The sequence below is a fragment of the Artemia franciscana genome, chromosome 2, assembly GCF_032884065.1.
Source record: "Artemia franciscana chromosome 2, ASM3288406v1, whole genome shotgun sequence".
Taxonomy (NCBI): domain Eukaryota; kingdom Metazoa; phylum Arthropoda; class Branchiopoda; order Anostraca; family Artemiidae; genus Artemia; species Artemia franciscana.
The window spans coordinates 37,236,249-37,258,730 of record NC_088864.1 but is presented as its reverse complement, the minus strand read 5'-3'; the positions used below and the strand labels follow the sequence as shown (position 1 = coordinate 37,258,730).

General features: G+C 36.5%; 1 protein-coding gene and 1 long non-coding RNA gene across 3 annotated transcripts in view; one reads left to right on the top strand and one right to left on the bottom strand.

The window, feature by feature from the left end:
- The first annotated feature begins 857 nt into the window (after nucleotides 1-857).
- LOC136041125 (uncharacterized) overlaps nucleotides 858-22,482 on the top strand; it is a 106,891-nt gene continuing 85,266 nt past the window's right edge. Inside the window, exon 1 of the long non-coding RNA XR_010620967.1 lies at nucleotides 858-1,045. This is a non-coding gene — a long non-coding RNA (uncharacterized LOC136041125). The remainder of the gene's footprint in view (nucleotides 1,046-22,482) is intronic.
- The window catches only part of LOC136041083 (cholecystokinin receptor type A-like), a 131,825-nt gene continuing 114,611 nt past the window's right edge, over nucleotides 5,269-22,482 (bottom strand). For both annotated transcript variants that reach the window (XM_065725639.1, XM_065725644.1), the window contains one exon: nucleotides 5,269-5,466. Coding sequence is in view for 1 of the 2 variants with exons in the window: in XM_065725644.1 (XP_065581716.1) it covers nucleotides 5,431-5,466 (36 nt within the window). In the remaining variant the exon portion in view is untranslated. The remainder of the gene's footprint in view (nucleotides 5,467-22,482) is intronic.

The window sequence follows — 22,482 nt, the reverse complement described above, 5'->3', positions numbered from 1 at the left end:
ACAGTCACAATTGCAAGTTGTCCAAGTTAAAAGTAAGCTTATTTGTAGTCAGAACAATTCTAATTTGAAGCCTCGATATTAGCAGTAGTAGTTTTGGCCCTAAAAGTTCAAATACCCTTATCCGTTTCTAAGATATTGCACATGCACATTTTTGGTAACTTGGATATGGATAGTTTCTTTTTATTTAGCTCAACATACCTATACAAATTTTCCAAAATGTTACCTCAATACCCTTAGCCTTTTCGGACACACCTGGGATCGAACATTCCCCTTTTCCCAGTGATGAATCATGCATCTAAAAATAAGAAATTCTATAACTTACTTTCCTTGCCCTGGACGCTGTGAGGGCACGGCTATTCAAGAGGGCAAGGGTTGCCAGTCATTCCTATTCCCGTACTTCTCTAAACATGCCTTTAACGTTTCACTTAAAACCCTTAGCCGTTTCTTAAATTAATTAAAAAAAAAAAAAATAAATTATTCAAAGAAAAGTAAAGAGCTCCATTAAACCAACAACGAGCATAAATATCTGCATTTTTATATTAAATTGAAAATGCACATTCATTTTTTTTTAATTTTGACCGCCTTTTGACGTTCTTTTCTTCTTAATGCTCCAAGCCTTACAAGTTGTTGCAATTGAAGTAATAGTTAGAGTAGTTTAGTAGCTGCAGTAGTATTAGCAAATGTAGCAGTGGTAGTAGTATTAATAGTGGCATGCACATATTACCTTTTTGTCAATTATCTTCGCACATATTACCTTTAAGGATTCTCTGAAAGTTCCAACTTAATAACCAAATCAATTCTTGAGATAAGCCTCTTTGACAATCTGCATGCACATTGCGTGTTTTGAATTAGTTGTATTTTAATTGTTGTTTCAGCGTTAGTGACATGACTAAAAGTCTCTGGAATGAAACCGTGTCATTATTTGCGGATGACACAGTGGCTATCAGTGCCGCAAAGACGGAAGAATTACTCCTGACATCGTTGAAAGATAATGTGGATAGATTACGTTTTTGGTTAAGGGTAAATAGGCTTAAGATTAATCTTGGTAAGTCAAAATTTGTCATTTTTTCTCAATCTCCCGTTTTTTATCCTTGGATTAATGAAATTGCTATGCATTGTGGGATTTTAAAGCGTGCTTTATCGATTAACTACCTGGGTGCTTATCATATATTGATGAGATTTTATCAATCAAATCTCATGTACAGTCTGTAAGTAAAATTTTGTCTCGTAACTTAGGTATAATGAGAAAACTTAAGCATTTTATCCCTGCCTATGTCCTACGCCTCCTTTACTTTTCCCTTGTTTATCCATATATTATAAATTGTAGTAGCGTTTGGCTTGGTACATTTGCTTCCGTTGTCCGTCCCATACGAGTTCTTCAAAACAATGCTGTTCGTTTGTTGGTTGGCCTACAACGCCGGAATTCGGTGCAGACCGCCTACGAGCGAATAAGGATGCTACCAGCCCCAGGACTACGAGAGTTATATACACTTTTGTTTATTTTTAGGCTAAATTAGGGTACAAATCTTTCATGTTTTGACAGTTTAATTAATTTGAGATGCATGATCCACAATTATCTTACTCGACCTTCTGGGGAGATTAATTTTCCATTGACTATTTCGACCCGATCCACATTTTCTGTGCTTCATAGGGGGATTAGAAGTTGGAATAATCTTGATCAGAGTTTAAGAAATTATAGTGATATTTCTTTTTTCAAGAATGAAATAAAATGCGTAAATAAATAATTCAGTAATGTGTTCTGGCCTCTAGGAGTATGATTTTATTACTATTGTTGCATTTGTTTGTCGAAAGGCTTGTTGTGCCGATTAGGTCGTACTATTGGCTTTATAAATATTTTTTTTTCTTTGGCCTGTATTATTTTCTAATTTTTTTTTACCACCCCCTTGGACAAGTTTTTACTTCTCGGGGTGGCTGTTATTACTGTTTTTGTTTTGGTTTAATAATAAATGTTTTTTCTCTCTAAAAAAAAATAAAATAAATACGTTCCCTGAACTATGATAAATACTTTTCTGTCTCCTCTCCACTACAAAGTTCCGTGTGTTCACGCCATTCATCAATGTTAGTTCCGACTATGGTCAGTTGAAGAGCCAAGATTGCACATTTTGACCTGACCACTACCAATGAAACTCCCGAACTTTAATAAATACTTCCCCTCCCCCCATAACAAAGTTCCGTTTATTCACGCCATTCATCAATTTTAGTTCCGACTATGGTCAGTTGAAGAGCCAAGATTGCACATTTTGGACTTGACCACTACCAATGCAACTCCCTGAACAATGAAAAATACTTTTTGCCCCCTCCAACTACAAAATTGGACATTCCAGGATTACGGTGGCATGAGTGAGAGTCCTGATTATGCCTCAAATCAATCCTATTAAGTCTTCGAATATTAAACTCCCTGAATTTTGAGAGATGCTTTTTTCCTACCCCTCAACCCCCCCCCCCCCCGCAGCAATTTTCAGTTTATTCCCCCCATTCATAGATGCTAATTCCGACTATGATCAGTTAAAGAGCCGAAATTGCACATTTTTAACCTGACAACGACCAATGAAATTCCCTGAGTTTGACAAATACTCTGTCTCCCCCCCCCCTACTACAAAGTTCCGTGTATTCACGTCATTCATCAATGTTAGTTCCGACTATGGTCAGTTGAAGAGCCAAGATTGCACATTCTGACCTAACCACTAGCAATGAAGTTCCTTGAACTTTGACAAGTATTCTTCTCTCCCCCCACTACAAAGTTCCATGTATCCACGTCATTCATTAATGTTAGTTCCGACGACGGTCAGTTGAAGAGCCAAGATTGCACATTTTGACCTGACCACTACCAATGAAATTCCTTGAACTCTGACAAATACTTCCCCTCCCCCCACTACAAAGTTCCATGTATTCGAGTTGTTCATTAATGTTAGTTCCGACTACGGTCAGGTGAAGAGCCAAGATTGGACATTTTTGACCTTACCACTGGCAATGAAATTCCTTGAACTTTGACAAATACTTTTCTGCCCCCCCCCCCACTACAAAGTTCCATGTATTCACGCCATTCATCAATGTTAATTCCGACTACGGTCAGGTGAAGAGCCAAGATTGAACATTTTTGACCTGACCACTAGCAATGAAATTCCTTGAACTTTGACAAATACTTTTCTGCCCCCACCCCCTACTACAAGGTTCCATGTATTTACGCCATTCATCAATATTAGTTCCGACTACGGTCAGGTGAAGAGCCAAGATTGCACATTTTTGAACTGACCACTACCAATGAAATTCCTTGAACTTTGACAAATACTTCCCCTCCCCCACTACAAAGTTCCATGCATTCGCGCCATTCATTAATGTTAGTTCCGACTACGGTCAGGTGAAGAGCCAAGATTGCACATTTTTGACCTGACCACTACCAATGAAATTCCTTGGACTTTGACAAATACTCCCCCCCCCCCCACTACAAAGTTCCATGTATTTACGCCATTCATCAATGTTAGCTTCGACTACGGTCAGGTGAAGAGCCAAGATTGCACATTTTTGACCTGACCACTACCAATGAAATTCCTTGAACTTTGACAAATACTTTTTCTCCCCCCCCCCCACTACAAAGTTCCATGTATCCACGTCATTCATCAATGTTAGTTCCGACTATGGTCAGTTGAAGAGCCAAGATTGCAAATTTTTGACCTGACCACTACCAATGAAATTCCTTGAACTTTGACAAATACTCCCCCCCCACTACAAAGTTCCATGTATTCACGCCATTCATCAATGTTAGTTCCGACTACGGTCAGTTGAAGAGCCAAAATTGCGCATTTTGACCTGACCACTACCAATGAAATTCCTTGAACTTTGACAATACTTCCCCCCCCCCACTACAAAGTTCTATGTGTTCACGTCATTCATTAATATTAGTTTCGACTACGGTCAGGTAAAGAGCCAAGATTGCACATTTTTGACCTGACCACTACCAGTCAAATTCCTTGAACTTTGACAAATACTCCCCCCCCACTACAAAGTTCCATGTATTCACGTCAATCATTAATGTTAGTTTCGACTACGGTCAGGTGAAGAGCGAAGATTGCACATTTTTGACCTGACCACTACCAATGAAATTCCTTGAACTTTGACAAATACTTCCCTCCCCACTACAAAGTTCCATGTATTCACGCCATTCATTAATGTTAGTTCCGACTACGGTCAGGTGAAGAGTCAAGATTGCACATTTTTGACCTGACCACTACCAATAAAACTCCCTGGATTTTGATAATTACTTTTCGTCCCTCCCACTACAAAGTTCCGTGTTTTCACGACATTCATCAATGTTAATTCTGGCTATGGTCAGTTGAAGAGCCAAGACGCACATTTTTGACCTGACCTCTACCAATGAAATCCCCTGGATTTTGAGATACACAGAGAATTTCTTCTCAGAATTGCAGGGGCTCTAGTCAAAGTTCAGACAATACCGCTAAATGTAAATCCCTTTTTTTTTTTTTTGACTGGAAGTTCAAAGGCTGCAGATGAATTCACTCTTTAAGAGTAATTTTTTCATGGGTGTTAGTAAACTTTGGGACGTTGACCTAAGTTATTCGAAGAACAAATTTAGCTTTAAAATTCCTTCTATTAGCCCATGGTATATTAAGATATTCTTTAATATTGGAATGTAAAACTGATTATATTTTGGAGATGACCGTAAAATACTGAATATAATGCTTTTGTTCTAAAAAAAGAGTTAAGTATGTAGCATGTATTTATGATACTCCTATAGCTACTGTCATTCGATTGTACAAGAGATTCATGTCCCTTCTTGCACAACTTGAGCCTGGTACACAAATTTATAGCATTCCTTCGGTTATTGATCTTGTTGAGGGCTACCACCAGTTTTTTTTTCCAGGCACATCTGAGATCGCTGACAACTATTTACCTATTCTAGTAATGTTTTCTCTAGTGACACTTTTTTGCTGTAAGGACTTTACTCATTCCCTTAGCAGACACAAATTAAGAATTATAAAGATCGCCATATAAAGTTTCAGATTAAGTATTTTAAAATCAAAGTTTCTCATCGCAAATTTTACGCATAAAAGCTCGGATTAAAATTTAATTTTATTTTTTTCAGTTTCAGGTCAATTTTGTCGCGCGAAAATAATTTACAATTACGTCTCATTATCTACTTGCAAAAACAAACGGCGAAACATTAACCTTTTGATGATATCACAAATTTTACTGACTAAATTGCTTATTTTCTGTGATTACAACGAGCAATACAAAAACAGAAGTGCTTTTAATAATAACCAACTTGTAGAATATAAAGAATCATCGATATTTCAACAATGAAGAAGATGCGCATTAGAGCTGCGTGCTTTCTGGACTTGGGTCGTGTCGTTAAATTTGGGAAGTCGAATTGGTAACAAGTCAAGAGCAAGTTCAAGCCAAATACCTCAGGTACTGATGAAAACTCTCCTGAAAAAAAAAGTTCGCAAGTGTTTAATTGATTGAGATACCAAGTATGATTTAATGAAATTTTTACAAAATGGAGGAACAAGGATGGTACACTGATTCAGGAAGAATAACTACTATTCAGATTCAACACGATTTAACTTGCAACTATGAAAACAAATTTTTGAGAATTAAAAAAAAGAACCTGAAACTCCTCAAATGTGACGCTAAATAAAAAAGTATCTTATTAAAGAATGGACGATAACAGCCCTTCCATCACGGAATATACAGCAGTGATGTGTCTTTTTTTGCCAGTGTTTGCGGGCCTCTGGAAGATCGCAAAGAGACGGTTCAACAACCTATTTGAATGACTACGTGTTTTTTACAAGTCGGCCATAATATGATTAGAGTCGAGTGTACTACGGCACTAAAAATGGAAAGTCTCAAGTGCCGCTTCTCGCTAATAGCAGTCGAGGGTTGGATGACTCTCCTCTCTCTTTTCGGGCATGAGTCTTCCCTGCGAAGGCCAGTCAAGAGATAGTGAATGAGGCTCTTTGGATGGGTGAGAGCAATGGTGGACGTCTTGACTACCAAGAAAAGTTCCTCACGAAAGGGAAAAAAGCAATAGAAAGCAGTTTCTCAAAATGCCGAGCCCTGGAGCATCTGTAGCACAGTGGCCATTGGTTCTATATACATTTTAGGGGTAAGGATTCGGAGGTTTTTGGCGCCTGAGCCTCGACTAGGTTATGTAATCCACCAAGAAGAATATTAAGTACGACAAGAAAATTAATAACAATGATAGACCAATCGAGGTATTATAGATAGATAGATAGATAGATAAGTGTATTTCAAAAACCCGTGGGCCATATACACACAAAATATAAATAAATAACAAACAAGCAAGGAAATATTCAATTTTGAACTCAGAGAGAAGAGAACCTGCAGGCTATAGGTTTTAAAAAATCTAGTTGGCTGCAGGCCATAGACCTTTTCATAAGTTCGCCCTTTTTTATGGCACTTGGTATTAACAAAGTGACATATAGCAATCGCAAATTCTGTCGGTCTGTCTGTCTGTCGGTCCCGGTTTTGCTACTTTAGGTACTTCCAGGTAAGCTAGGACGATGAAATTTGGCAGGCATATCAGGGACCGGATCAGGTTAAATTAGAAATAGTCATTTTCTCGATTTGACCTGGGGGTCATTATTGAAGTATTTTTAACTTACGAACGGTTGATTAGATCTTAATGAAATTTGATGTTTGGAAGGATATCGTGTTTCAGAGCTCTTCTTTTAAATCCCAACCGGATCTGGTGATATTGGGGGGGGGGGAGTTGGGAGGGGGAAACCTAAAATCTTGGAAAACACTTAGAGTAGAAGGATCGGGATGAAACTTGGTGGGAAAAATAAGCACAAGTCCTAGATACATGATTGACATAACCGGAACGGATTCGCTCTCTTTGGGGTAGTTGGGGGGGGGGGTTAATCCTGAAAAATTAGAAAAAATGAAGTATTTTTAACTTACGAACGGGTGACGGATCTCAATGAAATTTGATATTTAGAAGAATATTGTGTCTCAAAGCTCTTACTTTAAATCCGACCGGATCTGGTGACATTGGGAGGAGTTTGGGGTGGGGGAACCTAAAATCATGGAAAACGCTTAGATTGGAGGGATCGGGATGAAACAAGGTTGGAAAGATAAGCAAAAATCTTAGATACGTTATTTACGTAATTGGAACGGATCCGCTCTATTGGGGGGGGGGGGTTAATTCTGAAAAATTAGAAAAAATGACGTATTTTCAACTTACGAAGGAATGATCGGATCTTCATGAACCTTCATATTAGAAGGACCTCGTAACTCAGATCTCTTATTTTAAATCTCAAGCGGATCCAGCGTCACTGATGGGGCAGTTGGGGGGGGGATAAGAAATCTTAGAAAAAACTTAAAGCGGAGGGATAAGGATGAAACTGGACAGGAATAATAAAAACCTGTCTAAGATACATGACTGACATAACCAAACTGGATCTGCTCTCTTTGGTGGAGTTGGGGGGGGGGTAATTTTGAAAATTGAGGTATTTGTGATTTACGAAAGAGTGACATGATCTTAATGAAATTTGATGTTTAGAAGGATCTTGAGCTTTAAAGCTCTAATTTCAAATTCTGACCAGATCCTTTGACATAGGGGGGAGTTGGAGGGGGAAACCGGAATTCTTGGAAAACGTGAAAATTGGGGTATTTTTATTTTACGAATAGGTGATCGGATCTTAATGAAATTTGATATTTAGAAGGAATTCATGTCTCGGAGCTCTTATTTCAAATCCCGACCAGATCTTTTGACATTGGGGGGAGTTGGAGGGGGAAATCTTGTAAAACACTTGGAGGAATCGGGATAAAGCTTGGTGGATAGACTAAGCAAATGTCTTTGATACGTGATTGACTTAACCGTACTGGATTCGCTCTCTTTGGGGGAGTTGGGGGGAGGGGTTCAGTGATTTGGCGAGTTTGGTGCTTCTGGACGTGCTAGGACGATGAAAATTGGTAGGCGTGTCAGGGAGCTGCACAAATTCACTTGATAAAGTCGTTTTCTCAGATTCGACCATCTGGGGGGTTAAAGGGAGAGGAAAAATTAGAAAAAATTAGGTATTTATAACTTACGAGTGGATGACCGGATCTTAATGAGTTTTGATGTTGAGAAGGACATCGTGACTCAGAGCTCTTATTATAAATCCTGACCGGCATTAAGCCTCTGATTTTCCTTTTCAATCAATCTATTGATTCATAGAATTTTGTTAGAGCTCATACCATAAGAGCTCTTAGCTCTTCTTGCCTCGTCACAAGTGCCATATGAGCTCTTAGCTCTTGTTTAACTTACGTGAATTATTAAAAGAAACCGTAATTTGTTGTGCTCTAGAATTTGAAAATAATGCTAGGCCCTGGTGTCGGTGGTAGAGACACTGGTCGATTTTGCTGGGACTGGAGGAGCCTGATGCGTCAAATAGTATATTTTTATGCAAAAATAATATAACTCATTGCGAGTATCAAGATTAATACAGAAGAGGAGGTGATGGGAGGTAAGCTTGAATGGTGAAACTGAGCGGAAGTAACTCCCCGCTTTCTGCAGTGAAATATTGCCTTAGCAGACTATAGGATTCAGTTCATATGTTTACCCTCATGAGAGGTAGAAAAGTGGGCAGGGGGCATCGTAAGGTTCGTAAGGATGAGCCCCAAGAGGAGGAAACAAGTGTTACAGGTCTTTCGTTTTATCAACATTAAAATGGAAATATTAGGTTTTATCATATATATATAATATATATATATATATATATATATATATATATATATATATATATATATATATATATATATATATATATATATATATATATATATATATATATATATATTATATATATATATATATATATATATATATATATATATATATATATATATATATATATATATATATATATACATATATATATAATATATATATATATATATTATATGTATATATATATTATATATATATATATATATAATATATATAATATATATATATAATATATACAATATATATATATATATATATATATATATATATATATATATATATATATATATATATACTTATACTTATTGACGACATGACAGGCAGTCATGTCGTCAATAAGTATAAGTCGTCATTTACCAAACAATAGAAAAAATAATAAAGACAAATAATTCAGAGGCAACAACCCAACACAAGGGCTCATCAGGAGAATACACTTGCCTATAGGGTTTCGCCACTTTAAATTCTCTACCCAGCAAAGTGTTGTGGCTACCACAGAATACCCATTGCATCCCCGTGTCAGGTATCACCCCCAAAATACATGCCTATGAAAAAAATTCAAATGTAAAACAACCAAGTAACACCAAAACAAGCTTATCCTGTTAATATATCCCTCTTTTTAGCAACAATAGGAAAACTAAATATGATAAATTTTACCAAATCACAAATATTAACACAATGCAAAAAAATTGAATGAACTAAACAATTATAGAATTCATCGTCACCATGTGGCTATTTTTTAAATAAATCAGCTCTATTAGAAACACAATTCAAAATAAATGGCGCTACATCATCATTTGTCAAACCTCCGAAATTAGATGAAAATTTCTTTAAGTATTTCCAGATAATTCTTTTGATATTTATTTAAAAGTTCGTTATAATGAAAACTAAATTCTTTAAATTGCCAAGTTAATTTATTTGCAGAAAAACCTCTTGATATCAATTTTTGGCTTAAGATTTTACATCTATTTTTAAAATCAATATAATTACTACAAATCCTTGCATAACGAAGTAACTGTGAGAAAAACGCCGAATACGTGATATTTGAGTGTATATTACTTTCAGGGAATGGGAAACTAATCACTTCAAAATCAAAATCATCCGCTTTATTATACATTTTAAAACCTAATTTATTATTATCACAAATATTAATATTTAAATCTAAGAAATGATCTTCATGACCAGCGCCATGACTAGGTTCAAGAGTAAGCTCTGATGGATATATATTTTTAGAAATATCAATAAAATCCTTACAATTTAAGACCAAAATATCATCTAAATATCTTTTATTATTTGACAAAACGTGTTTTAAATTATTTGGATTATTCTTATCCATCATATATTTATATTCTAGTTGACTTTAAAACAAGTCAGCTATAAATGGGCTGGCATTCCCCCCCCATGGGAATTCCCACGATTTGCTTATACAAATCACCACCAAATCTTATATAAGTATTGTATAAAACAAATTCTAATAACTCAAAAATCATATCCAAGCTGTAACATCTCAAGTTAACAGTGGTATTAAAGCAATTTGTCCATATAGCTTTTTTATTATAAGTGTCTATTTTTAAGAACCTTTTACTAGATAAGAGTAAACATTTCTTGATAACAGTTTTTAAATTATCTAACACTACATTAAGTGGTAAATTAGTATACATTGTCGCAAAATCGAAAAACTCAATTCTTTTAGCTGAAACCATTGTTAAAGAATCTATCATCTGCAGTGAATTATTAAGACTCCAATATGGATTAAAATTCGAAAACTTTTTAATACCAGAACAATAGGTTTTAAGTTTATTTACAATTTCCTTTAAAATTAAAGAGAGGTCAGTAGCAGCAATGCGGGTTAGACATTTAGCTGCTCCAGCAATAAACCGTGGTTTAGGGGGATTCTTATGAAATTTTACAGTCCAATATAGGAAAGGGAACTTTTTATCATATATATATATATATATATATATATAAATAATAATAATAATAAATATATTGGAAAAACCCGTCACAATTGAACAAAAGACGGATAAAAAACAAAAGAGAAGAAAACGCACATACAAAACACAACGAAACTTCTTGAAATGAAAATAATCACGAAGGAACTATAATACAACTATGTAAGAATGGCGGTCCACTGGTGGTTACTCGCTTCTACTCTATCACGGTACTTTTCAAGACACGCTTCCACCGCAGTAAATGGGTCAGGTACTGAATACCGCCTCGTTAGGTAAGAATTACTTGTTCTTAATGGCATCTCAAGTAGGAACTTGAGGTACCTGAAGAATATTCTTCTTATAGTTACTTTATTCGAATTTGTAAGTAACTTCCAGAACGGCGAAACGTAAAGAACATGGGGTAAGGCAACAGCAACAAATATTTGTGCACGCAGCGACCTATTTAGATTACGCTTGGAGGAAACCGAAGCTCCATAAGCTGACCTGATCTTCTTCTCGATGTGCTTTACAAGCAGTGCTCGTGTATGCTGAAGAGTTTCACCGATCGGCAGACCCAGGTATACAATTGACTTAGAGGGCATGACCACCTGTGACCCTAGTTGGATTTCGGGTTGAGAGGCATTCCAGTTAAATAACAGTACTTCACATTTTGTCACATTAAAACTCAACCCAATTTCATCATACTCCATCTCCAAAATTTTAAAGTTAGATTCCAAAGAAGACAAAATTCTTGAAAAGTTTAGAAGGTCATCTGCAAACCCAACTAGGGACACGTCAATGCCTTTAAAAATACAGCAAGGGGCCACTTTTGACTGGGCCGTCGATATGCTGTTGTTGAACAGATCAGGTGATGATACGGCTCCCTGTTTTATACCTTTCTTCACCACAGCAAACCTACGACTTAATTTACCTGACAGTTTAATACGGACCTTGAGCCTACTATACATGTCGTTCAAGGGTTTGACAATAGCACGGTCAACTCCGGACTTTCTCAGCTCAACCATATTCTGAGAATGGATACCCGAATCAAAAGCCCGCTGTACATCATATTCACCTATAGCTAGGCTTTCTTTCGAAATGTGGGCATCCAGTAGAACATTTGCAGCTACATGCAAGGCATGGGCACATCCTAAGCCAGCTTGGAATCCAAACTGGTGGGGAGGCACTTTACAACTAGCTTTAATGTCCGAAATTATGAGCTTTTCAAATAGCTTGCAAAACACAGATGATACAGTAATGGGTCTGTATGACGATGGTTCATGAGCAGGTTTACCCTTTTTCAAAACTGGAGTGATCACACCTAAACAGAAAATGTCCGGTACAATACCATGTGTTAGTATAATTTGGTAAGCTATTGCTAAATGCTCCGATAGAACTGGACCACCATTCAGTAGGTGTAGAGCACAGATTTGGTCGGCACCGGCGGATAATTTCTTCTTTAATTTTTGACAAAGGTGGGTTATTTTCGCACTAGAAATCACGAGGTAATTATGCTCTTTCGTCATAAGCTGATCGAGCTCTTCGCTAAACTTTTTATTTTTCACTTCATCTGGTGGGGAGAATTCAGCAGCAAAATAATCTACCCATATTTCCTCATCTATATCACTAGCATTTTGTCCCGTACTTTCTACAGGCCTGGCACGGAGCTTCCAGACCAAATTAGGGTTTTCAATGATTTTTGAAACTGTTTCCCGTTTGAGGCTACTACGATGTTTTCGTAGCTCTTTCGCGAACCGCCGTTTTGTATAAACCCGCAATTCATTGACTACCCCGCTTTTTGGCCGGTCGCACTCGTGCCAAACCCCCAGCCAGAACTTGGCAGCTGCTCTTGCCTTCACAAGCTCACTGTTAGAGGCCCATCCTTTCACTCGCGACCCACGTCGGACGCTACGTAATGGGACAGCAACCCTTTCAGCTACTCTCAAGGAGTGGCAAATTTCGTAGAAATACATGTTCAGTTGCAGGCGTATCTCGCTTTCCGTTAGGTCACAATCCCACTGTAGGAGGTGGAAAGGCACTTTAATTTTCTTCAAAATTTGTTCACAATTGAGCTGGAACTGCTCACGGACTACTTTTTTCCAATCACGTGCTGGCTCAGGCTTGGTTTTTGGAGCACACTGGGGACTGACGGCTGGTATTGCAAAAGAGAGAGGTAAATGATCCGAATAGGCACCGTCAGATCCAACCGAGACTGACTCTAGGTCCAGTTTGTAAGTTACTACATGATCAAGATTTGAGACGGTTTTTGCGGTACTGATATAGGAATAGCACTTATCCTTCTTAGCAACTTTAAATCCGCTTGGTAAGGCGTTCAGCAATAGTACAGCCCGAGGGCAGGAATGATCGTCGAGATTGCAGTTAAAGTCACCAAGAATTATAACAGGGCATGATTTCTGGACTAAACTGAGGAGGCACTTTCCGAGCTTCTGGCATGCTTTTGCAAACTTCTTTTCTGAAGCGATGTCATTGTAATTGGTTGGTAAATAAACATTTACGAAAAACACGCCATGCATTTTGGCAGCTTGGAACCATTCATTCTGCTCGACACACACGGGGGGCCCCGAGTTAGAGCGCGTGATTATGGCTAGGCCACCAGAGGGACGACCCCGAGTCCCAGATCTTCGCGCAGGTTGAACGAGGTAATGCATATCCGAGGAAAACTTTAGAAGGTTTACACTATCATCGGTCAGAAAGTGTTCCTGTATGCAAATACAGTTATATTCTTTAGAAAGGTCAGTTAGAAGGGGGATTCTGTCCAACACTTTACCGTTCATATTCCAGCAGAATATTCGATTTTCCATTTACGTGCTAGTGTTAGGCTGGGCTTTGTTAAAGGGACAAGCAGCATGGTAGCAAGAGTGTCTACTAGAGCCGCAGTTTAGGCATTTTTGCAGATTACTACATGGGTTGTCCTTACTAGAGCTGTGACCATCGCCACCGCAGCGCGAACACCTTTCTGGTTGTGAACAGTCAGCTGCTAAATGACCAACAGCATGGCACTTGAAACACCTCCTCGGTAGAAAGCGGAACTCTTCAATCCTGAACAGTTCTAAACAAATCTTCAGCGGGTTCGCGATAGCGTTTTCAAGTGTTTGTCGACTTGCATAGAATAACTTGAACGCTCTCGTAGATCCGCATTGCGCCACTTTGTCGCAACCAGCAATTTGACAGAGTTCACTCTCGCTAACTGAAGAGGGTACTCTTTTCATGATACCGACAAACTGGGGAACTTTGACTTTAGTGGTTATGTTCTTCCTTTTCATTGCTTCTGCAAGTTGGGTAGCGGCATCTCGAGACTGGACAAGAATCTTCCATTCATCGTTGCTACGTTTCAGAGTAAGAGAATCGGAGCTTACGTCGCTAGGGCAAACCTTTGCAAAGAAGTCTTTCCGGGATTGTGGGGACGTTAACTCAGGCGGCATATCGTTTGCTTTCACAACCACCGAGTAAAGTGGCTTTGATGGCGGATTCGCTGCTGAACGGGGAGTGGGTGAGCCCTGGGAAATAGCGTCGCTTATGGTAGTACATTGCTGCGATACCCCGGCGAGCTGCTGAGCACACTGTTCAGATGCAAGTTTGATCTTATCCGCGATAGCCCCTAATCCGGCATCAAACTTTCGACACATCTCGTTTACTTTTATTCTCACGCAGGCACTGACTTCATCAGGGCAGGTGGGCACTTCCTGCGGATCAAAAATTACGAAAGTAGGCAAGGGCTTTTTCTCTTTAGCGCAAAGGGCTAGGATTTTCGCCATTTCCATCACGTTATCAGAATCGTTTGCCGTTTTCCGATAGACGTAATCATAACCAATCTCATTGGCAAGCGTTATAAGTTTCTCCTTCGCACTAAGAATTTCAGCATGATCAAAGAACTCCACAGCTCGCTTAACAATGCTTTCAATTTTGTTCCCCGCTTGCATGGATCGCGTGAGAAAGTTCAGTACAGCATTGCGTACGAGAGTCCCCATCGCTTACGTCACAGCATTCAACGCAATTTTCGGATAGCGTACACAAGTATAAGGGAAGCGTCGGGACCTGCTCACCTATTCCCCGCAATTTAAGGGTAACTAAATACCAGCAGGTACGTACGGCTCTTGCGGCAGGCACCCGCCCCTCTTCTGCTTACAACCTGTGTACGTTTACCTATCGGGAATATTATTTCGCGGCTCGCTTTGCATGGAAAATTCTTCAAAAGAATTTGATTTTAGATCCAGATAATTCTTCAGACAACCAATCCTCACTCGACAGCCGATGAAATTCAGCAGAGTAACCTTGACTAGACTGAAGCCTATGCTGAAGTCATTTACTATCTAAATCTCTTGACAGAGGTCTTGTAAGTTTAGCCTAATTAGACAAACACATTTAAATCACACAATCTTCAATTCTCTGGTCTGTTGGTGGCTTTTTGACGAAATTTCACTGGACTTTGAATATGATAACCAAACTTTCCAAACGTTTTCGGCTGCCGACTTTTTGGCTGATTTTTCAAATTCGCCCAAAAGAAATTATATTGGCAACTTCGGAGCGGCAACAGCGACAAAAAAAAAAAGTCGAAATCAGGACACGTTGAAATCTCTAGGGAATTACACTTATATATCACCAACTAGAAACAAATCAAACACAATAAAAATCCAAGGTAAGTAAGTATAGTATAACACTTTAGGGTCTATTAATAAGGAAAATAACACACTAGGTATGGAAAAATGTCTTTGACTCACTATTTGAGGCAATAATCCACAATTAGAAATTCGTAAATAACACATGGGTTTGTTGACGAATATATATATATATATATATATATATATATATATATATATATATATATATATATATATATATATATATATATATATATATATATATTGGAATCATTGAAAATCATGGAAAATTTTATGATGATTTACGATTTATGATCTTCATTAAGTCTAAAGTTTTCCAATTAAAGTAGCGAGACTGAGAAACTTCGCTCCGTTTACGAAAAAGGGCGAAACACTCCAAAAGGCACAGTGATTTAGATGAAAATTATACCATCGAATTCAGTATATCAGATAAATCTATTGTAGCGATTTTAAGCCCCTATCTACAAAAATGGGAAATTTTGTATTTTCCTAAGAAGGATAATAACGGTTTCGTTTTTTTTTACTTTTTAATTGTTTTTCCTCAGGAATGATCGCATTCAATGGTCCTAGAGTATCAAGAGAAGGATTTTTAGAAAAGACATCGAAAGTTCTATCGCCTTTATAAGTAGCATAAGGCTCTGCATCAGTAAAATGGCCAAAATGACAGTTTTGGCCCAGAAGGTGACAAAAAGCAATCGAGTAAAAAATTCTGAGATAACCACCCAATTTATAGGTTTCATAGAACTGTATGACAAACTTCTAAGAGCTGTATGACTATATGACATATCGACTATATGGATCAGTGGCTCTCAACCGGGGTCCATATGGACCCTAGGGGTCCATGTAATATTTCCGGGGGTCCACAGGTAAAACACAACAAATTGGGGGTCCACAATGATAATTTGGGGGTCCATGAAGCAAACAAACTCAGAGCGCTCTTTATTTTTAAGAATTCAATTTCTTCTGTAATTTACATTATTTTGAATCGGTTTAGTGACCTACTCGGAATCGGAATGGAATGTTGCCGAAATAGAATTATCTTTGCAAAAGCCCCTCATCGAATTACAAAGTGATGAAATAATGCGTGCAAAATTCAAAGATGGAAAGTACAATATGGAAAACAAATGATGTTGCTACAAAGTACCCTTTGCTCTGGGATAAAGCGCAGTTCTACGTTATTGTTTTTCCTACATCTTTCTTGTTGAAGCGGGATTTAGTCGTGTTTCTCAATTTTTATCGAAAGCTCGCAATAGACTTGACATTGTGAAAAGGGGTGATCTTCGACTATCATTAACATCAATAGAACCAAATATAAAGAAGCTTGGCGAGAAGCATCAACCACAGGAATCTCATTGAATAAACATGCCTTTTCCTTTTTTTTAATCACACACTTAATTTCAACTGCTTTTTTTTATCCAATTTACATAAATAATGTTGGAGTGAATTAAACTTCCTGAGGAGCTCTACTCTCCATGAGCTTTAGTTGCTTGCCAATCGAAGAAACTTGTAGAAACTTGTAATATTGTAGTTATTATCACAATAATAGCAATAATAATTATAATAATTATTATTATATTAGAATATTTTATTTGTATTAAATTAGTTTTCATTTAAAAATAAAGCGTAATCGTATGCTATTTGTTCGATAATTAAAACCTTAAAATTTATTTTAGTGAAGAATAAAGAATTGTTCTTATATCCAATAGCTATGAACGGGCCCACCAAGATAAAAAGAGGGGAAAAGGGATCCATGGGGAAAAAGGTTGATAAACACTGATATAGGTAAAACTATGCGTCGAAAATTTTTTTAATAAAAGTTCTGCTAGGAGCTTTTTTCGCCGAGATGTAAATAATAGTATTCCATTTTCCTATTTAAAAACAATAATTAATAGCTCCTTGATTTTTGGGGGTGTTGTCCCCCCCTACTGTCTTTGATAGAAACGCCACTTTAAAGAAAAAAAAATATTCAAGAATTTGTCACGAAAACCAAGAAAATGATGAGCCTAAAACTAGCTTTGATATCAGTAAAATTTGTAAAATATGGAGGGATACATCTTTGGGGGGATGTTGATCATTCCTGAGGCAATATGTTATGGATATTAAACTTAAAATTCATAAGTAGGGGTTGAAGGAGAGGGTAGTAACCCTCTTTCCCATTCAAGAGATCCTTGGATGAAATAGCTCGTATTGACAAACTGTAAGTAAAGAGCGATCTATGCCAACAGAGGTCTTTAGTAAAGTATATGCAGGAATAAAATCAATTATTCAGAATGATTCTTAACAAGCAAAAGCATTAATTTTGATGTTGCTCGATTAAAAACTATTAGTATATGGACATTTCAATAATTTTGATTTGCTTCCCCTTAGATATTGATATTTTTCGTGGATTGACGTCATTAGAAGCAATTACACTAATTGAGCTTTTTTTGAAGCCTTGCTTTGCAAAGTGAAACCTTAATTCAAGGAATCGGACCTGAGGAGGCAGTAGCCCTTTTTCAAATTAAGGGTAACCCTGGGAAAACGAACCATAGCCCAAAGTAGCCGAAAATTTAAATACATATTTAAAAAAAACAACAACAAAAACTTTGAAATGAGGAAGAATCGTCACTTTAAGTTGAATCAGGAAGGACAACTATTGTTTCGATTAATCTTAATCATAAAAACTCGTTAGAAAAACAAATTTATGAGAAATTCAAAAAATAGCCTCAAGCCCCCCAAAAATGATGCCAGATGAAAGTTAAAACTGCACCTATGGAATCAAAATAATTCAACTGAAAGTAAAAAGCAACATTATGACTTAAAACGAACATAATTATTCTGTATTTTTATATATAGAGACATGAGAAGGGCTGCCCTAGTAAAGTTCAGTCGTTACGCTAGTGTTGTAGTGGTAGCTGCAAAATAGTAAAGAGGGAACCGCGGCGCAGAGGAACCAAAAATAAAAAAAAAAAAAACACATTAAAAAAAAATTCAGAAGAATAACTTTTTAAACACAGAGGCCTTTGGATGGGAACAAGAAGAATTTTTAGAGTACAATAAAACTTTTGCTTAAGAGCGGAAATTTAGAATAGGATGGCCATCCTTAAATGTGGAGCCAATAATTTTATATTAAAACTCCAATTTCAAACGGTTTTCTTTAGCATGAAAAGAGGACATAATACACTTTTTTGGGGCAAAAAGAAATTTTTAAGGTTACTTGCTCCAGCCAAGTAGCTTTTCAAGATAGTTACAGGGTTCTGGCTCTCTGAAAACATCATTTCTCCTACTTCATATGTTTGGGAAATACTCGGAAAGCCTCCTTTATGAACAGCTGATGGCTGATTTGTTTCGATAAACCTGAAACTTAACTACCTTCTAAAATTTGCGTCCATAGCTTAATATTTTTCGAAATTAAAATCGTAAAGTTGCTTTCTCATCTAAGCTCTTTTTGGGATTTACTTCCTTCTTACGATTACTAAAATAAAAGATACGTATCTTTTATGGCCTCAAATTCTTCTTCAATATTAACAGATAATGCAGGCTACTCAGCAATTTCTACTGCCATTCCAAATATTACGACATCTCTCACTTTTCCGAATTTATCACCCAGCAAATTCCCGGAACAAAGTTAAAATATAGCCTCGAGGAGCTCATTTCTCCTAAATATTTTTGCCTCTAACGGTTTTCCCTATAGGAGATTGAGGTAATCAAGTTATACTTTATGGGTCTCTCCTCAGTTTTTTTTTTTTTTTACATTTTAACGCAAAGCAAATATTTTACCGAGGTCAGCCAATGGATTAAGGCAAAATAACGATGAAGAAAAAACAGAAAGAAGAGGAAACAGAGCTGTGACATTTTATCAGTCCGGTAAACCAAGGCCTTAAAATTCAAGAACAACATAAATATAAATATGTTAGTAAACAGAATTTTTCGTAAGATTCAGACCTAAACACGAAAACAAAGAATAAAGGACAAAGGGAAAAGGAAAGAAGAATCGCAGAACTAAGCAAGAAATAATAGGCCAACTATACGTAAATATAAATTTATATTACAAAATTGTAAAAAAATTAAATTTAGGGCAGAACCCCACCTAAAACCCGAATGAAGAGTTCAGCAGAAAAAGAATACATTAGTAGTAGTGATTATAGCAATATGCCTACGCGAACCTCTTAACATAACCGTACTAGCACAAAATTTGGGTGAATGACCTACATATTCCTGTCAAGACTTGATTAGTATATAATCGATCACAGAATAAGAGGAATGACCAGTTCTTATCATCAGTTTTGATCAGTTCATGACAATGATATGAATAAATTTCTCATTTTGGGTTGTATGAAACTAGTCTTGACTAGCGCTTGGATAAGTAAATCCGACACATTTTATTATACAAACCAAATTTTAGTGAATCAAAAAGCGAAAAATCTGCTACCCCTAACACTCTTATGATACACGCTTCGGTATAGTAAATCAGCGAAATTATGTTCCAAAATTAATAAATTGCTATAGCATTTTTTTAGAGGGAACTTATGTTCAACCATGTCCCATATCCAGTGTGTGGTTCAAAATGTTCCGTACTCTGTTTTGCATAAAGCCCGATACAGATACGCTTCTTTGAATCAAATATTTGGTTAAAGATGTTTTGAACTCTGTTTTGCAGGAAGCTCGATAAAGATACATTTCTTTGAATCAAATGCGTGGTTCTAAATTTTTTGTGCTCTGTTTTTCAGAAAACTTGATGAAGATACGTTTCTCTGAATTCAATGTGTGGTTCAAAATGTTTTGTAGTCAGTTTTGCACAAAGCTCGATGAAGATAAGTTTCTTTGAATCAAATGTTTGATTATAATAAGAAACATACTTTTGTTTGAATCAAATGTGAGGTTCTAAATGCTTTGTACTCTGTTTTGCACAAAGCTCGACGAAGATACGTTTCTTTGAATCAAATGTTTGATTCAAAAATGTTATGTACTCTGTTTTGCACAAAGCTCCATTAACATACGTTTCTTTGAAGCAAATGTGTGGTTCTAAATGTTTTTTACTTTGTTTTGCACAAAGCTCGATGAAGAAACGCTTTTCTGAATCAAATGTGTGTCGTTCAAAATGTTTTGTACTCGGTTTTCTACAAAGCTCGATGAAGATCCGTTTCTTTGAATCAAATGTTTGTTTCAAAATGTTTTGTACTCTGTTTTGCACAAAGATCGATGAAGAAACGTTTCTTTGAATCAAATGTTTGGTTCAAAAGGTTTTTCATTTAATTTTGCACGAAATCGACGAACATAAGTTCCTTGAATCAAATACGTGGTTCTAAATGTTTTCTACTCTGTTTTTCACAAAGCTCAATGAAGATGCGTATCTCTGAGTCAAATGTGTAGTTCAAAATGCTGTGTTTCGTAGAAAGCTCGCCGAAGATACGTTTCTTTAAATCAAAAGCTTGGTTAAAATTGTTTTGTACTCTGTTGGCCACAAAGCTCAACGAAGATGCTTTTCTTTGAATCAAATGTGCAGTTCAAAATTTTGGGTACACCATTTTGAATAAGGCTCGATGAAAATACGTTCCTTTGAATAAAATATGTGGTTCAAAATGTTTCTTACTCTGTTTTGCACAAAGTGCGATGAAGAAACGTTTCTTTGAATCAAATGTATGGTTCAAAATGTTTTGTACTTCGTTTTGCAAAAAGCTCGACGAATATACGTCTCTTTGATTCAACTGTTTGGGTCAAAATTTTTTGTACTCTGTTTTAATCAAAGCTCGATGAACATACGTTTCTTTGAATCAAAAGCGTGATTCTAAATGTTTTGTGCTCTGTTTTGCACAAAGCTTGCTGAAGATGCGTTTCCTTGAATCAAATGTGTTGTTCAAAATATTTTGTTCTCGGTTTTGCAAAAGGGTCGATGAAGATCCGTTTCTTTGCATCAAATGTCTAGTTCAAAATGGTTTTTACTCTGTTTTGCACAAGGATCGAAGAATATACGTTTCTTTGAATCAAATCTTTGATTATAATAAGAAACATACTTTTGTTTGAATCAAATGTGTGGTTCTAAATGTTTTGTAATCTGTTTTGCACAAAGCACGACGAAGATACGTTTCTTTGAATCAAATTTTTGATTCAAAATGTTTTGTGCTCTGTTTTGCACAAAGCTCCATGAATACACGTTTCTTTGAAGCAAATGCGTGGTTTTAAATATTTTTTACTTTGTTTTGCACAAAGCTCAATGAAGAAACACTTCTCTGAATCAAATTTGTTGTTCAAAATGTTTTGTACTCTGTTTTCCACAAAGCTCGATGAAGATCCGTTTCTTTGAATCAAATGTTTAGTTCAAAATGTTTTGTACTCTGTTTTGCATGTCTCTTTTAATCAAATGCGTGATTCAAAATGTTTCGCATTTAGTTTTGCACAAAGCTCGATGAATATACGTTTTATTTGAATCAAATGTGTTGTTCAAAATGTTCTGTTCTCTGTTTTGCACAAAGCTCGATCAAAAAACGTCTCTTTTAATCAAATGCGTGGTTCAAAATGTTTCGCATTTAGTTTTCCACAAAGCTCGATGAATATACGTTTTATTTGAATCAAATATGTTGTTCAAAATGTTCTGTTCTCTGTTTTGCATAAAGCTCGATGAAGATACGTTTCTTTTAATCAAATTTTTGGTTCAAAATTTTTTGTACTCTGTTTTGCACAAAGATCGATGAAGAAACGTTTCTTTTAATCAAATGCGTGGTTCAAAATGTTTCGCATTTAGTTTTGCACAAAGCTCGATAAATATACATTATATTTGAATCAAATGTGTTGTTCATAATGTTCTGTTCTCTGTTTTGCATACAGCTCGATGAAGATACGTTTCTTTGAATCAAATTTTTGGTTCAAAATTTTTTGTACTCTGTTTTGCACAAAGATCGATGAAGAAACGTTTCTTTTAATCAAATGCGTGGTTCAAAATGTTTCGCATTTAGTTTTGCACAAAGCTCGATGCATATACGTTATATTTGAATCAAATGTGTTGTTCATAATGTTCTGTTCTCTGTTTTGCATAAAGCGCAATGAAGATACCGTTTCTTTGAATCAAATGTTTGGTTCAAAATGTTTTGTACTCTGTTTTGTACAAAGATCGATGAAGAAACGTCTCTCTGAATCAAATGTTTGGCTCAAAATGTTTTTCATT